General features: G+C 48.3%; 1 protein-coding gene across 2 annotated transcripts in view; it reads right to left on the bottom strand.

Annotated features, from left to right (window-relative positions):
* Nucleotides 1-5,788, bottom strand: part of nfatc1 (nuclear factor of activated T cells 1) — a 30,231-nt gene extending 24,443 nt beyond the window's left edge. For both annotated transcript variants that reach the window (XM_040189381.2, XM_040189379.2), the window contains exons 1-3: nt 5,384-5,788; nt 3,259-4,291; nt 2,832-2,991 (exon numbers count right to left, since the gene is read on the bottom strand). In XM_040189381.2, coding sequence (XP_040045315.2) covers nt 2,832-2,991; nt 3,259-4,291; nt 5,384-5,402 — 1,212 coding nt within the window. In that variant the 5' untranslated portion in view covers nt 5,403-5,788. The remainder of the gene's footprint in view (nt 1-2,831; nt 2,992-3,258; nt 4,292-5,383) is intronic.
* Between the last annotated feature and the right edge of the window lie 8,734 nt (nt 5,789-14,522).

The following is a 14,522-nucleotide window of genomic DNA, read 5'->3' as shown; positions in this document are numbered from 1 at the left end:
ATTATCAGCGCGACAGTCAAAGCAAATACAGATAATCACAGTCGATAAGTGTCTGAGCGATTTCAGCTGCCTTTTTGATCGCTCCCAAACTTCAAAAAAAAAGGTTTGCCTCTGTGAAAGCGTCTGCGTTCACTTCATCAGAGACATGATATTATCTCAGCAGCAACCCTGAAATCAGGAGACTTTTCTGCTGTGAATAATTTTCATAAAGCAGCTGCAGCCGACGACAGTTGTGATTTTTTTTTTCTTCCCCAGAGTCATTAAATCTGCCCGATACCACTTCATGTGAAGCCTCCTGGCAGTCCGACATGGGCGAATACGGCCTTCACTCCCCGGTTCGTATTATCACCCACAAGAGGAATGCCGAGACTGTGGCTGCTCAAAGCACCAGAGAGGAGGAGGGAAGGGTGAGCGCTGCCGGGGCTCCCCTCCATCCACAAGAATATACAACACAAACACACACAGATATATATATATATGTATATGCATATGGACTACGCGAGAGAGAGGTAGCTCAGTGTGACCGGCAATCTATCAGAGGCCAAGAAAAGACTGAGTATACATAAATGCACAGGAAAAAACTTTTTTTTATTTTTTTAAATCAATGGGATGATCATGAAGGCTTTGGGGAAAAATGAAGACCTTTCAGACTCTAATAGGAGGTATTTCCTCTCCAGCGCTCGCTGCGGTGAGGACTGCACACGGCCCTTCAGAGGAGCATACTTCAGTCTGCTGCTGGCGTGAAGGCGGGCGTGGTGAGGGAAAGCAGCGGCGATGGCAGACGAATTACAATAAAAATAGCCAGTTGAGCCGCGCTCGATGCCGGTCGGCGACGGGGAGAAAAAGGAAGCGTATCGAGCAGGACACAAGCTTCCAGAATAAACTCAAGGGCGGGGCTCTGAGTCAGAGGGGCGTCTTCGTCAGCCGGCGTCCAGCATTGCAGAGGGTTGCTGCGCCGTGTGCACCATGTAATCACAAAGTCACAGAGATGGGGGCCGCCTCGTATGAAGGCTCCCTCCAACGTCTTCAATGGAGCCGGCCAGAAACATGTGTGGTTCTGGGTATGCCGCCACCGCCGCCTCCGCGGGACGCGATGATGTCAGACGCACAGACGGGGAACTTTGCTAAACAAAGGGAGGTCTGTGTGGTTGGGCTTGCTACCCGGCTGAAAAGTAAAAGGGGAGGACTGGGGTTGGGTTTTAAAAGAGAACACACACACACACTCGGTCTTTCGGCCCGGTTGAACCCAGACCCCTGTCATTAAATCATTCGCACCTTCTCATGGACAAATATGCCTGCGTCCTGCACGCATGAGTGGCTGGAGGTGCAATGCGCTGGATGATGCAGCAAGTGTTGGTTTCTAACTGTCATGTGTATGTATCATAGCCGCATACAAAGACATTATTATAACGCGTTAACATGCTCAGCTCCAATATATATATATATATATATATACTATATAGTAAGTTGCTTTTTGACATAAACAGACTGTATAGTCAATTTTTGCAGGTTTAATAACATGTAAATTTTCTCATAATAGTTTGCATTAAAACATACTCATTGGAACTCGAGCTCTGATCTTTCAGAGACCTTAACAAATAGTTTAGTTTCAATTTACTACAAACTAATTTCTACATGAAGGAGAAAATATTTGCGTAGGCTAATTGAGAAGAAAGCGCGATTCACACATACAGCAAACAACCAACATTAGCATCATTTGGTGTTGCTTTCTGAAGAATAGAAGTAAAATATTCACGCTCCTCTAAACTCTGTTTTGATTTTTACTGCCAGTGGGAATCTGTTTCAGCTAAATGCTCCACAATCTTCACTAGCCAGTCGCCAACTTTTTCAACAGGTGTTCTCTGCAGGATAGAAGTATAGTATTTTGAGTTTAGTTGAAGTTTCTTTACACAGCCAAAAGCCGTTAACAGTTAGTATGTAGAGTACTTTTGGAACACAGCAGTTTGTCCTTAAAATGTTCACTTAGCAGTGTTAGCATCCCCCATTCAAACAAAACGGGCATGATTAGCTAACGGCTAGGTGTGCTAAAAAGATATTTTTATTCAAAGCGAAGTGCAAACACAGAAAATGTTGGCTCATATGTGATGGCTGTCTCGTTAACTTGCAGATTATTGCAATATGTTATTATTAAACGTCAAAGGGTATTAATTAAACCGACGGGCCTCTCGTCTTTGTCAGACGCCGAGCTGCAGACCCTTTATTTATTCAGAGACTGAGGTAAGCCTTCTGGGGTAACGGTCGGGGGACCAGATGGTTTTAAAACCAAAACATATCTGCAGTTGTCCACATTTTTTTGCCTGCGGTTGAAGCACATGACTAAGCTCTTACTGGCCACGCTACATCACTTTGCATCTGTCTGCGCTCCACAAACGCAATGGAAAAGTCTGAGTCACCCTCGTCTGGACCATTCAGAAATGTGACATCTTTGAATCATATAACGGCCAGGCTATGAAACACACGTCGCCCCAATCTATTTTAACACCGAAAAAGAAGCAAAAAAAAAGAAAAGAGGGGGTGGAAAAACAGGTCCAATGACTGCACCGTGTGTTTCTCCAATCGTCACCGGAAACCAAACAGCCGAGTTAACTGGTTCTCAACATGGGGTTTGGGCCCCTGAGGGGGTCGTGATATTACTCTGAGGAACTCCAAGATGTTGATGTGTGAAAATGATGTTGTTGTTTTAAAGGGTATTTTGCCCAAATAATAGAAGATCCCAGTGTGCGAGTTGCGGTAAGGCGCCGGGATGGAGACGCTGGTTTGTTTAAAGACATCACAAAACGAAGAATTTAGGAAACGCCGGTTTGGCAGACCTGAACGACTGGGTGTCCCCCTGCCAGGGCCTTCACAGCTCCCCTGCTGCCCTCCGTCTCGTAGTGCGCTCGGTGGTGGGACTTAGGCTGCACGTCGATCTGCAGGCTGTACGGCCCCGAGCTGGACGGGAGCTGCCAGTCGAGAGCCGGCAGGGACGGGCTGTTGGGAGGACAGAACATGTCCAACAAGTTAGTGAGGAGGGCTTATTTTAGATGCGCTTATCAAGGTAGAATGTGCAGAATGTCAAGACAACGTGCCAGAGGTTGCAAACCTGTTTAGGTTTAAATGTTTAGTCAAAGTAGAACTTTTAATATAAATTTATCAGCGACAAAAAAAAAAGATGAATAAATCTCAAGAACACAAATAATCCCCCTCAGGTTAATAAAATAGAACCACAGACTCATCTGCACCTCACTGCTTTATTACCTGACATGCTGCTTTGGCTTGGACCAGGAGTACGGGTGCTGTGGCACATCCAGAAACACGCCGCTGCAGCCCTCCTTCTTTAACGGCGGGCGGTTGGAGGGGTGATCTTCCTGACACGGCTCCCCCCGCCGCTCCTCACCCTCCGGCTCCACCTTCATGCCGACCGTGGCGCTGTGCTCCGAGCTGGTCTTGCGGGCTTTAAGGGGGATCCCCTCCACCAGGTCAACCACCCCGTCTGTGGTCAGCGCGTTGATGGCCGCCAGGATGGCCGAATTGGTGTACTGGTTGGTGTTTGGCAGCCAGGTCTCCTCCGTGATACTGAGGCGGGGGGAGGCATGCGGGGAGCGTCCCGGGGAGATGTTGGGGGAGTACGGGTAGTGCTTGTGCGAGGCCCCGCTGCCGTTGAAGCTGTACTTCCTCTTCGCCCCGCACGGGGAGTTGGGCCTGGAGCCCCGCTGGCCCATCCAGGTGTCATCCGTCACGCTGGCGCGCGGGGAGCTGGAGGGGGAGTGGCGCGGGGAGCAGCCGGAGACGCAGCCGTCGCCCGGCAGAGTGAGAGCGGAGCCCTTGGGCGACACCGAAGGCGACTGCCAGGGTGAGTTCTGGGGCGAGTTGTCGTAGTTGTAGGAGAAGCTGGATTCGTAGGAGGAGGCGTCGGAGTGGCAGCTGCGGGACGAGACGCTGCTGGCCGGGCTGAGGCAGCTGGGGTCGCGGTAGCTGTCGCCGCCGGGGAGGGTCAACGTCACTATGGAGTTCAGTCGCTTGGCAACGGGTAGGTGGCTCTCCTCCACCTCCTCCTCGGGAAACTGGCCGTAGGCGGTAATCTCAATGCGAGGGCTCTCCAGCGCCGGGGCCCCGCTCGGACGGGACGCCGAATAGTAGCCGGCCGCTCTCATGTCGTCCTGGGCGTTGTAGCCGTGCGGCTCGGCGACGGATATGATGGGGCTGGATTGGAGGCTGTGGTACTGGGAGGGAAGGCAGGGGTTGCCCAATGGGATGGAGAGACTGACGTTTGGCGTATAGCCGTATGCCTCTGGAATACAAACATAGTTTGTTACCACGATGATCAAACACACGTTGCCTTTTACAGAGGGGGACGCCGTTGCCAAGTTGAGTCTCTTGGGAGCCACCGCGGCGTTTAGAGTGGAGGCTCCATGCGCAGATGTTGCCCAAGCTATTTCCCAGATGCTGGCGAGTTAAAACTTAACACCTCATCTATTGGGGATCTTGAAGGCAAAGAGGTCAGACACAAAAAACAGTGGCTCAATTTATAAAAAGAGGGGGGGGGGCGTTGCAAATAAAAGGTGCCAGAAATAACCTCGGTCTAAAAATAAGCAACGGCCAAACCAGGTGTTTTTTTCCACTCGACATGGGCAGATATATGCCACTTAATGAACACGCCGCGGCCCATAAAGAGTAACAGGACGAAAACACACGCTTGATGCTTTTACTGGCCGGGTTCGAGCTCCTACGGCCATCGAAAATAAACACAGGCGGGACCTGATCGTTTTATTGGCGTGCTGTTAAGGTGGCGTGGGGGAACTCGTTGTCCTGTTGCCGAAACCTCCCGCTGGGTCACATCAAAGTCTTTGGCGAAAGCTGAGGTCACAACCGGTGGGGCAGGGGAGGGACATGGGAACTGGGGAGATGTGACCACAGCGGAGGCGCACTGATGCGTGTGGAGACCTCGGCTGCGGACAGACCGCCTGCAGTCACCACAGCTCCCGTCTGCACTAAATTAAAGAACATTTAGGGGCCCCGCCATGAAAGACGATGACATCACCGGTGGCATCGTGGGACTCCTTGCAATAAAACGCTGTGGTGTGATTTAACACAACAGGTAGCCTAAGGGGGGGGGGGGGGCTGGACACTTTACCCACAATGCCTTGCCGGTGCCATAACGATTTCTGGGAGCACTTAGGAGACGTGAACCACGCCCACCACGGGCCAAACCACAGGGAGCGGCACACATTGAACATCTCCACCACTGCTTCCACCCCGTTCCAACAGAACAGCACGGCTCCAAAGTGGCGCAGGACAGTGGAGAGAGGCTGAAGAAATGCCGCATAAACAGCGCGATAACACGGAGGGAAACGCAGCTGAAGGGAATAAAAGTCAGACTCACCCTCCTCGGCAGATTTCATCTTGGTGTTTGCGCAGAGAGGAACGTCCGTGAGCACAGCCGGGGGCGCGTCCTAATCCATGCAGCGGGGTTTGGATACAGTCCTCAGCTGTTGCTTTGGGTTCCCCTCGCGCTCAATCGCCGCGAACACACAACAACAAAAAGGACAACTGACAACAACAAAAAAGGCCGTTGCCACTTAAAAAAAAAAAATAGCGATCTAAAAAGTAGAAAAGTCGCATCCAGAATGGGAAAATCCAAAAGAGATGCGTAAAAGTGAGAAAATTCAAAACAAGATAATTTCTGATGCGGGCGCGGATTTTCGTCCCTCGGTCGGAGTCTGGATCGGGGGTGCGGGGGGGTGGGGGGTTATCCTGGCTCTGCTGGGTCGCCGTGACGCACTTCTCCGGCGCACTGAGGACTTGTGCGCTTTTTAAACTTGGGGATCACCTCGGCTGTCCGTCTGACGCGCTGGCCCCTCCCTCCGCGCCGTGACGCGTCCGCACACAGCCGACCAGCGCGCAGAGGACAAGGCAAGGCAATTTTATTTGTATAGCACTTTTCATACACAAGGCAGACTCAAAGTGCTTCACATTATAACATTTCATACAATAAAGTGAAATGAAATGCAGGAATTAAAAGACAATTAAAACAGGACAGGCGGAGAGCTCAAAAATGAGGTGAAGCAGATCCCCTGAAGTAATAGTCAGTAAGATAAAGCTGAGGATGGACAGAGCGAACCGCCAGTGTTTGGAGTAGACGTCTTAAACCCAGCTAGTGAGCCAACATACGCACAGTGACAACCAACAGGATGTGTTGGGTGACATCATGTTCAAAAGGTAAACTTAAAATGTGTCCCTATTGTCCACGACTAATTTGTCCAACCTCTTGTCTACTGCATCTCCCAAATCAAGATGTATGCGCAAACTAGTCCTCACGAGCATGTAGCAGACGATGCTCGGTTGAAGGCCGCTGGGACTTTTTTTTTCAGATTGCAAGGACAGGTGGAAACACGCCAGAACGCACAGCTCGAAATGCTGCAACGCAACACAAACACGACGCTTCCTTCAGATGTTCTATATGGGCGGCGTTTCTGATTCTGTAGCAAAGGCGCTCCCTGACATAGTGCACAGTCTGCGGCGGCCCACAACACATAATTATCCATACTTTCATGGAAGTGCTATATAAAAATCTAGCAGTATACCCAGTCATTTGACAAGGTGAACTGAGAATCTTCAAAGTCTTTCCATGAGCCGCCCTCTGCGGGTTCGGCGCGCACTCATCAGGCTGCTTCTTTTTGCAAGCCGGGCCGCTGCTATCTTTGTCAGGTCCGGCCCGCTCAGCAGCTGCCCGCGTGGTTCCTGGGATGACAACGGTCACACGGCGGCTCTCCAAGAGTCTTTCCACCCTTTTGGAGGCGCTAAGCCACACGCTGAGTCACTGCAGAATCTTATCAGCTGGGCCTGGTTGGTCGACCCTTAGAGGTGGTGTACGGGGGGGGTTCTTAGCTGGCTGGTGCCAAGACGTGTAAGGTCATCATTTCATGGTCATCAGTTCTTCATCATTTGTCTCCATTGTGCGGATCTCTCCGTCTCTTTCATCGTGGGTGAGTACTAGGGGTGTGACGATTCATTCACTGAATCGATTAATCGATTTATATTCCTGTTTGTAGAATATGTAGAAGCCAAATAAAAAACCACAGAAACACGACGAATCTTTCCGGACATCTACTAAGGCGCCGTGGGATTAAACAACGGCGACAGTCAGGACCTCTAGCAGCGTCACCGCTGCAGCAGCAGCGTCACCGCTGCAGCAGCAGCAGCAGGTAACTGCAGCTCTGCAGACACCTCAGGCCTCGCCAGCACCAAACTCAACATCACAGTAACAAGTTTATCTGTAAAAACTTGCGACCCTACAAAGTGGTTGAAAACCCGGGGTTCTGTGAATTGATCCAAACATTGTGTAATTATTGTGTAATGTTTACATTGAAAATGGCACTTGATTCAAATAAAAGGTTAATACATTTGCCATTAATTGTTGTTTGCTTGTTTATAATATCCATAATTAATTTAAACCTGATTTCCTTACAAGAAACAACAGGGATCTCAGAAACTTTGCCTGCACTGTCCAGTAAAGTCACTGAATCGAATCGTTCTAAATGAACCCAGATCATCCATGAATCGTGATTCGAATCGAATCGTTGTTAAAATGAATCGTTACACCCCTGGCGAGTACCCATGATGAAAGTTTTAGGAACCTCAAACGTTTCTTTGACCTCATGGAAATCAGTCATGGGCCTAGGTGGGGGGAGTGGGGGGGCGGGGGAGGTAAGGGGGGAGAGATTGCCACTCTACAGCTATGTGTAGCTGAGGCAGTAAACACTTCCACCCGGCTGCAGTTAATAAATAGCTCCGCTGCTGAGTGACTCGTGGTCCCGTCTACGTCAGGGCGGCGCGGGGGCTCTTTCCAGCCATGCCTGGCCCAGATTAGTAGACACATCGGTAACAGGCCACTACCGGACGGGTCCGGAGACACAACTGTACACACTGGGGAGTTGTTGCGTTATTCTCACATTTCAAGTGGAGATCAAGTCTCCGGGCAGTTGAGACACTGGAGTATTTAGCAGCTCAAGAGACAGTCATTATTCTCAGAGGTTGGTGGAGACCAAAGTCAGAGCTGGAATCGCTTTCAGCAAAAAATGGACAAACTACTACACGTTGTGTCCAACTGTGCTGTTGCTACATCGCTGAAGCTAAGTGGTCCACCAGCACACAAAAAAATAGATTTCTTTAATCCAAAAACTGACTTTCCCACCCAGTAATGAGGGTTAAAGGCAGTGACACAAAGAGCAAGTGTTTGGCAACTTGGATGAGCAGCGATGAACTGGCTCCGAGCCGCCACTTCAATCCCACGGGAACATTTTCTGACCATGTGAACACTTTCAGTTGGTCAGCGTTGCCCCAGTGTATCGATGAACTAAATTGATTACGTGGTGACAATGTGACAATAGACGTTTAACAGTTTCAATCCCTGAATTCAAGCTGTGCCGACGGTGAGATAGTGAGCACATGTACTTTACCCCCCCCCCCCCCCCCCCCCTCTTGTGGTGCAATCCTTTTGGCCAATGAGTGGCCCAATCTGCTGCTGATTTAAACAGACTGTAGATCATCTTGTGTCAGGGAAACATTTACAAAAATACATTTACGTACAATTGTGAATCGGTTGTTGTCACAAACACACGTTTTTGTCATCGACCTTCTCTGCCCGGTGTGACGTGGTTTGGCTGCGGCGACGTGGAAAAGACCTCAACTCGCCTTTCTTTCCACAGTTCTTACTCTGAAAATCCAGCGCCTGGCTTTATTTGTGTCCCGACCAAAAAACACGGTGGAACATTGGACGGCATTCGAAGGTATTCATAAACGAGGAAACAACCCCAAAAATGCTGCCTTCCCACTGCTGAATCACCTGTTTGTTTTGGAAAAACAAAATGAAGGGCAGATGAAAAAAAAAATATTACTGTGCGTCTTTGTGTTTAGAGCCCACGGTCGCACACCTCTTTCACCATATGTGCACTCATAACGGATATTTTATAAAGTGTTTCTTGATGTACAGTAATAAAACGCCATAAATATTCTCTGTCACCGCGGGTCGAGTGCAGGCTGTGCCCAGAAAAATGGTTTCAGGGGACATTAAGTAATTTGTGAACAAAACTGTTTGCTCAAACTTCAAAAAAGGTCTTTGGCACAACGTCCAGTGACCTGAAAAGACACGGGAGGGGAAGAAATCAGGTGCGTACAGCCGAGATCAAACAAAGGTGGAAGGTGTTATGTCGAGATTCGGAGGGCAGACATCTACCACCTGGGGATCGAATCATTGACTCACTGCTATTAAATCAACCTTGTAGTTATATTAGTCAGTCTGAGCTATTAGGGAGTAAATATCTTTCTTCCAGCACCTTGAAAAGTGTTTTTTTTCTTCTATTAGGGTTATTTGACCTGTCAGAGGAGCGGTGACCCCTCACCACACCGCCATCCCCGCTCCTTCCCACAGTCAGACTTCCTGTCTCCCATCAATGTCCCCCCCCCCCCCCCCCTCCGCCGCCGTGACGGAATCCCCTGCTCTGTTTCCTGTTGTGAAGGCCCGTTGCTCGGTTACGGCCGAGGGAGGAGTTTTTATAGCCGGGGGAGCGTTCGCAGAAGGCCGGGAGGTTCCTTTTCTCTCCCCAACGCCCTGAAGCTGGTTTTAACTCACGCACGACACTGAGCAACGCCTCCCCCCCCGTCTCCCCCCGGCACACAGCCCTTTACCATCTCTCAGCTGTTGGTCACGGCTGCACAGGCTCCACGTGCCCACGGCCGTTTCCACATACACCAAGAATGGAGCTACTGTGGCTGCAGGGAAGTGCGGTCAGCATGGAGCGGCTTGTTGCTGCGCTGCACACAGCGGCGTCTGTGAAGCCGTCCGTCCGCACGGGGAAGTTCGTATCCTCTCAGGCACGTGGGAGCAGTGAAGAGGCCCGTGGATTTATCTTTACGAACATTACTTCTTCACTCGGATCAGTACACACCGGTCCGGTCAGGAATCAGGAAACATCTATTGTCAAAATATGTCAAACATACAAGGAATTTGTCTTGGCGGTTGTTGCGCGACATTAGACAGTGTAACAATAGACAACAAGACAGCAGTGCACAAGTAAAAATAAAGTAAAATGAAATGCTAATGCAATGGGTTAGTAAAAAACATGGGAATAAAGTTAAGAGCATAAGGATAAAGTGCACTAGCGAACAAGTGACAAGTGACGACAAAGTGAAAAATGACATTTAAAGTGACATGTGCGGAATGAAAGAAGTGACCGGTGGAGTGTTATAGTCAGTCAGTGGGGGACCGGGCTCTGTTGATGAGCCCGACTGCCGACAGGAAGAAACTGTTGGTGTGGCGGGAGGTCTTAGTCCTGATGGACCTCAGCCTCCTGCCAGATGGAAGGGGCACAAACAGGTTTTGTCCGGGGTGAGAGGGGTCGGCCACGATCTTTTTAGCTCGCTTCAGAGACCTGGAAGCGAACAAGTCCTGCAGGGACGGCAGATTGCAGCCGATCAGCCTCTCTGCAGAGCGGATGACTTGCTGCAGCCTGCCCTTGTCCTTGGCTGTGGCTGCAGCGTACCAGACGGTGATGGAGGAGCAGAGGATGGACTCCATGATGGCCGTGTAGAAGTGGACCATCATCGTCTTTGGCAGGTTGAATTTCTTCAGCTGCCTCAGGAAGAACAACCTCCGCTGAGCCTTCTTGGTGATGGAGCTGATGTTCAGCTCCCACTTGAGGTCCTGGGTGATGATGGAGCCCAGGAAACGGAAGGAATCCACAATAGTGACGGGGGAGTCACACGGGGTGATGGGAGAGGGTGGGGCTCTGTTCCTCCGGAAATCCACAACCATCTCCACTGTCTTTAGGGCGTTGAGCTCCAGGTTGTTCTGACTGCACCACGACACCAGATGGTCAGACTCCACCTGTAGGCGGACTCGTCCCCACCAGAGATCAGTCCAATGAGGGTGGTGTCATCCGCAAACTTCAGGAGCTTGACGGACTGGTGGCTGGAGGTGCAGCCGTTGGTGTACAGGGAGAAGAGCAGAGGGGAAAGAACGCATCCTTGGGGGGAACCGGTACTGATGGTCCAAGAGGCTGAGACATGTTTCCCCAGCTTCACGTGCTGCTTCCTGTCAGAACTGTAGAGTATAAGAAATAAACTGATGACCCGGTTCATAAACTAATAAAATGCATTTAGTGTTCACCAGGATACAGCCATGATTCTTCATGAGTACTGTGTAATCAATAAAGAAATGAGAATAGTGTAACACCATTGTAATTTTAACTGTAATCAACAGAATAATACCAAGTTATGATTGTATTTAATGTAATCAACCGAAATGCATGCATGTAATACTTGATAGCACCACAACTGGTATTGACTGAGACACATTCAAAATCCGAGTGACATTGAACTCACCAAGAGACCACGCCCAGGGGCGTGGCCACTAACTTCACACCTTTACTGATCCGTATAAACACCTGCAGGCAGCCATTGTTCTAGAGTTCGCTGGTGGAGGCACCAGACGGTCACTGTGGGGGTCAATGGGCCCGTGGCCTCAGCTGAGACGTTCCTTTTAACACCTTTTCTGTTATTAAATACTCGGACTTTAACTCTTCAATAAAAGATGTCTTCTGTCCGTCCGGAATTTCCTCATCTTTGGAAGACAACACAAGCCTTGGGAGGAAGGTTACCGAGCCTTTAATTAGCACAAAGTTCACAGGGGTTGATGTTAATGGGCACGTACAAAAATGTGCACTATTAAACAAATAAACTAAAGAAAATGGAAGGTTGTAAAAAAAAAACATTAAATAGTCTACGTTGACGTTACGCTGAAGCACTCAAAGCCGCTGCGCTGAGTAAACGTAATAAAGCCGTTTAAAGTACAAGTCATTCACACAATTGTATCGTATGTTTTTTTTTGTTGACAGCAGCTTAGTAGAATTGAGAGTTGGTGATGAAAGCAAATGAACTGTACCTTCAGCAGCAAGTGATTAAAGCACTTCATGTTTCAGTTAAACAATAAACAGAGCTTGAAACAGGAGATCTGAGACAATCCTTCGTGTTATTTGTTTAAATATGAGATGTTTTATGGGAAATGTTTAAGTAGCAGTTAAAGCGTCAGCCGAAGCACTAAAGCGGGTTTAAAGAGCAGGTAAAGTGCGAGAGCCAAAAGCAGTGAGATGCGTATTCATGGAAGCATTTAAATAAAAAAAGTGTTGAGTTTGAAACCTGAAGGCCGTTCAAATGTTTTCATGAACACAATGATGAAGTTTGCCCTTTCGGTTTGGACTACGGAGCCGCTGTGTTGGTGTTTCATAAAGATAAGTGCTACTCGAGCCGCTGCGCAGCAAATGATTGGTTGATGCCTTTAATCCGTGGGAAGAAAGACAAAAAAAAAGAATGTTTGAAATGAAAGTGTGAAAGAGTTAACAGAAGGTGAATTAATAGCATTCAACTGTAGTAGTTGCAAAGCTTCTTGAGTACTGAAAAAGTAAATGAAGTGCCACCTAAATGCACTGAAATTGTACTGAAAGCAGATGAACTGTGAAGGAAGACAAAGAACCACGAGGGGAAATGAAAGTTGCGTTTACAGTGTGGGAGAGGCCTGCAGCGTGCAAGTGTCAGCGGAAATCAAAGACCTGGTTGACAATAAAGAGTCAGTTGAAGAGTACGAGAGGAAAGCCTCATTTCTCCTGGACGGTCAAGAAACCGAGCGGCGGTGTGGTCACCACCGAGCTCCTCACATTCATCCTGAGGAAGAGGAGAAGGTGGAGAAGACGACAAAGTACTTCTCCGACAAAGACGACGACAGCAATTTGCAAATCACAGTTGGCGACATTTGCAACGGTGATCTAGTTTGTGTCGCGTCAATAATTCACTAGTCGTCCTCGAGACGTCGCAACTCTTCTTTCCATAATTGCAGTAACTTTATCTCTACTGGTTGTTTCTTAATACAAACACGGTGCTTTGGAATGTTCAAACTACCTCAGTCAGATGGAATATGGCTGCAGACCCACTTAGTCGCTTAGTAACCAGATAGCATAATGGCAGGTCTCCCTCCGGCGTATTACTCAAAAAAGCAGCAGAAATACGAAGGAATACACTCATTGTACAAATGTTCCGTTCTTCTGAGAATCAGGCTGCGCAAGCGTCTTCATCCCACTTATGGGTTGGAGAAGTTCTACGTCAGACAGAAGTATTTTCCATCAACCGTCCCGTGCTGGTGGGCTTCCATTAATGTACGGAGGACGATTCCTCATCCAAGAGATGAAACACTAGATCATGAAGGTCCACTTTGACTCCGTCAGAGCTCCGCTGTTGTGTTTCTGCACTTACACCATTAAATATGAGCAGGGAGCTTTTTGTTCTGTGGGAAATAAAGGCTGAGGATGGTTGGCGGTCCGGGCTTGGACTCTCATCTTTGGAGGTTTTACATAAGCATGCAGCAATAAATGTAAACACATTTGACGGCCAAAGTGCTGCAGGGACTGAATGTGTCTGAAGAAACACCACTTAATATCTGCGCTCTGGTGGAGAAGTTATGATTAAACCGGAAAAGGCGACGGGTGCAAATAGGAACGCAATAAATGATCCTTTATGAGAGCGAGCCGTGATCACGTGAGATGATCTTGAAATATTGATACGACCCTGAATGAACAACGTTAGTGAAACTATCTCCGTCTTAATGCCTTGACGCGGATTCGTTTATTCTACCATTCCTGCCCATTTTAATATTAGACTTGCCACGAAAAGACACTAATGCAGGTGATTTCTGTCAGTTTACAGATTTACGCACAAGATCCTGATTTTCTGGCTATTGGGCCGTGCGCTGTATTTAATAGTTACCAAGTACTGAAATCACTTGAACTACATTACAGAGCAGGAGATTGAACATGAGGCCACAACAATACGCCGTTTAGTGGTGTTGTGTCATTATTTTGACACAACATGTATTTTCTGGGACAGAATGGGTGTTTCATGGATTTTCACAGTGTAACTGGTTGAAAATACACTTCCGCGCTTGTTTGGCCCGTGACTCCTTATGTGTATGACCAACAATCACAAGGTCAACCCAAAGACTAATATCTCAGGCCTTTTGAATCTAAGTCAGTTATTACAGTCTGGACTCACAGCTCAGCGACTGGAGGCATCAGCAAGTTTCTCATGTGCTTGCACATTAAATCATGATCTCATGTATGTGCAGTCACACGATTCAAATATTTTATTACGATTTATTTACAAATATGTCAGTTAACTCAAAATGAATCACCTGAGCCTACTACTTCTTTGCTGTCAGCCAGCTACTCAAACAAAGAAGCCTCTTGACATTTGCAACAGTGAAGCTCGCTTCTTGCACAACACGGCCAGACACTGAAAACAACCTTTCATGAGGTCCTGATGTTGCCGGTGCTGCTAAGTACTTGCGTGCAAGATGCCATTTTGCTGTGTGCCCCTTCATGTGTGGACCACCATTCCTGGGGACTGTCATCCATGACAAAAAAAAAAATATATATATATATATATATATACTGTATATCATTATTTTTTATTATTTT

Source organism: Gasterosteus aculeatus, chromosome 10 (genome assembly GCF_964276395.1).
Source record: "Gasterosteus aculeatus chromosome 10, fGasAcu3.hap1.1, whole genome shotgun sequence".
Classification (NCBI taxonomy): domain Eukaryota; kingdom Metazoa; phylum Chordata; class Actinopteri; order Perciformes; family Gasterosteidae; genus Gasterosteus; species Gasterosteus aculeatus.
This window is presented reverse-complemented; position numbering and strand designations above follow the sequence as displayed.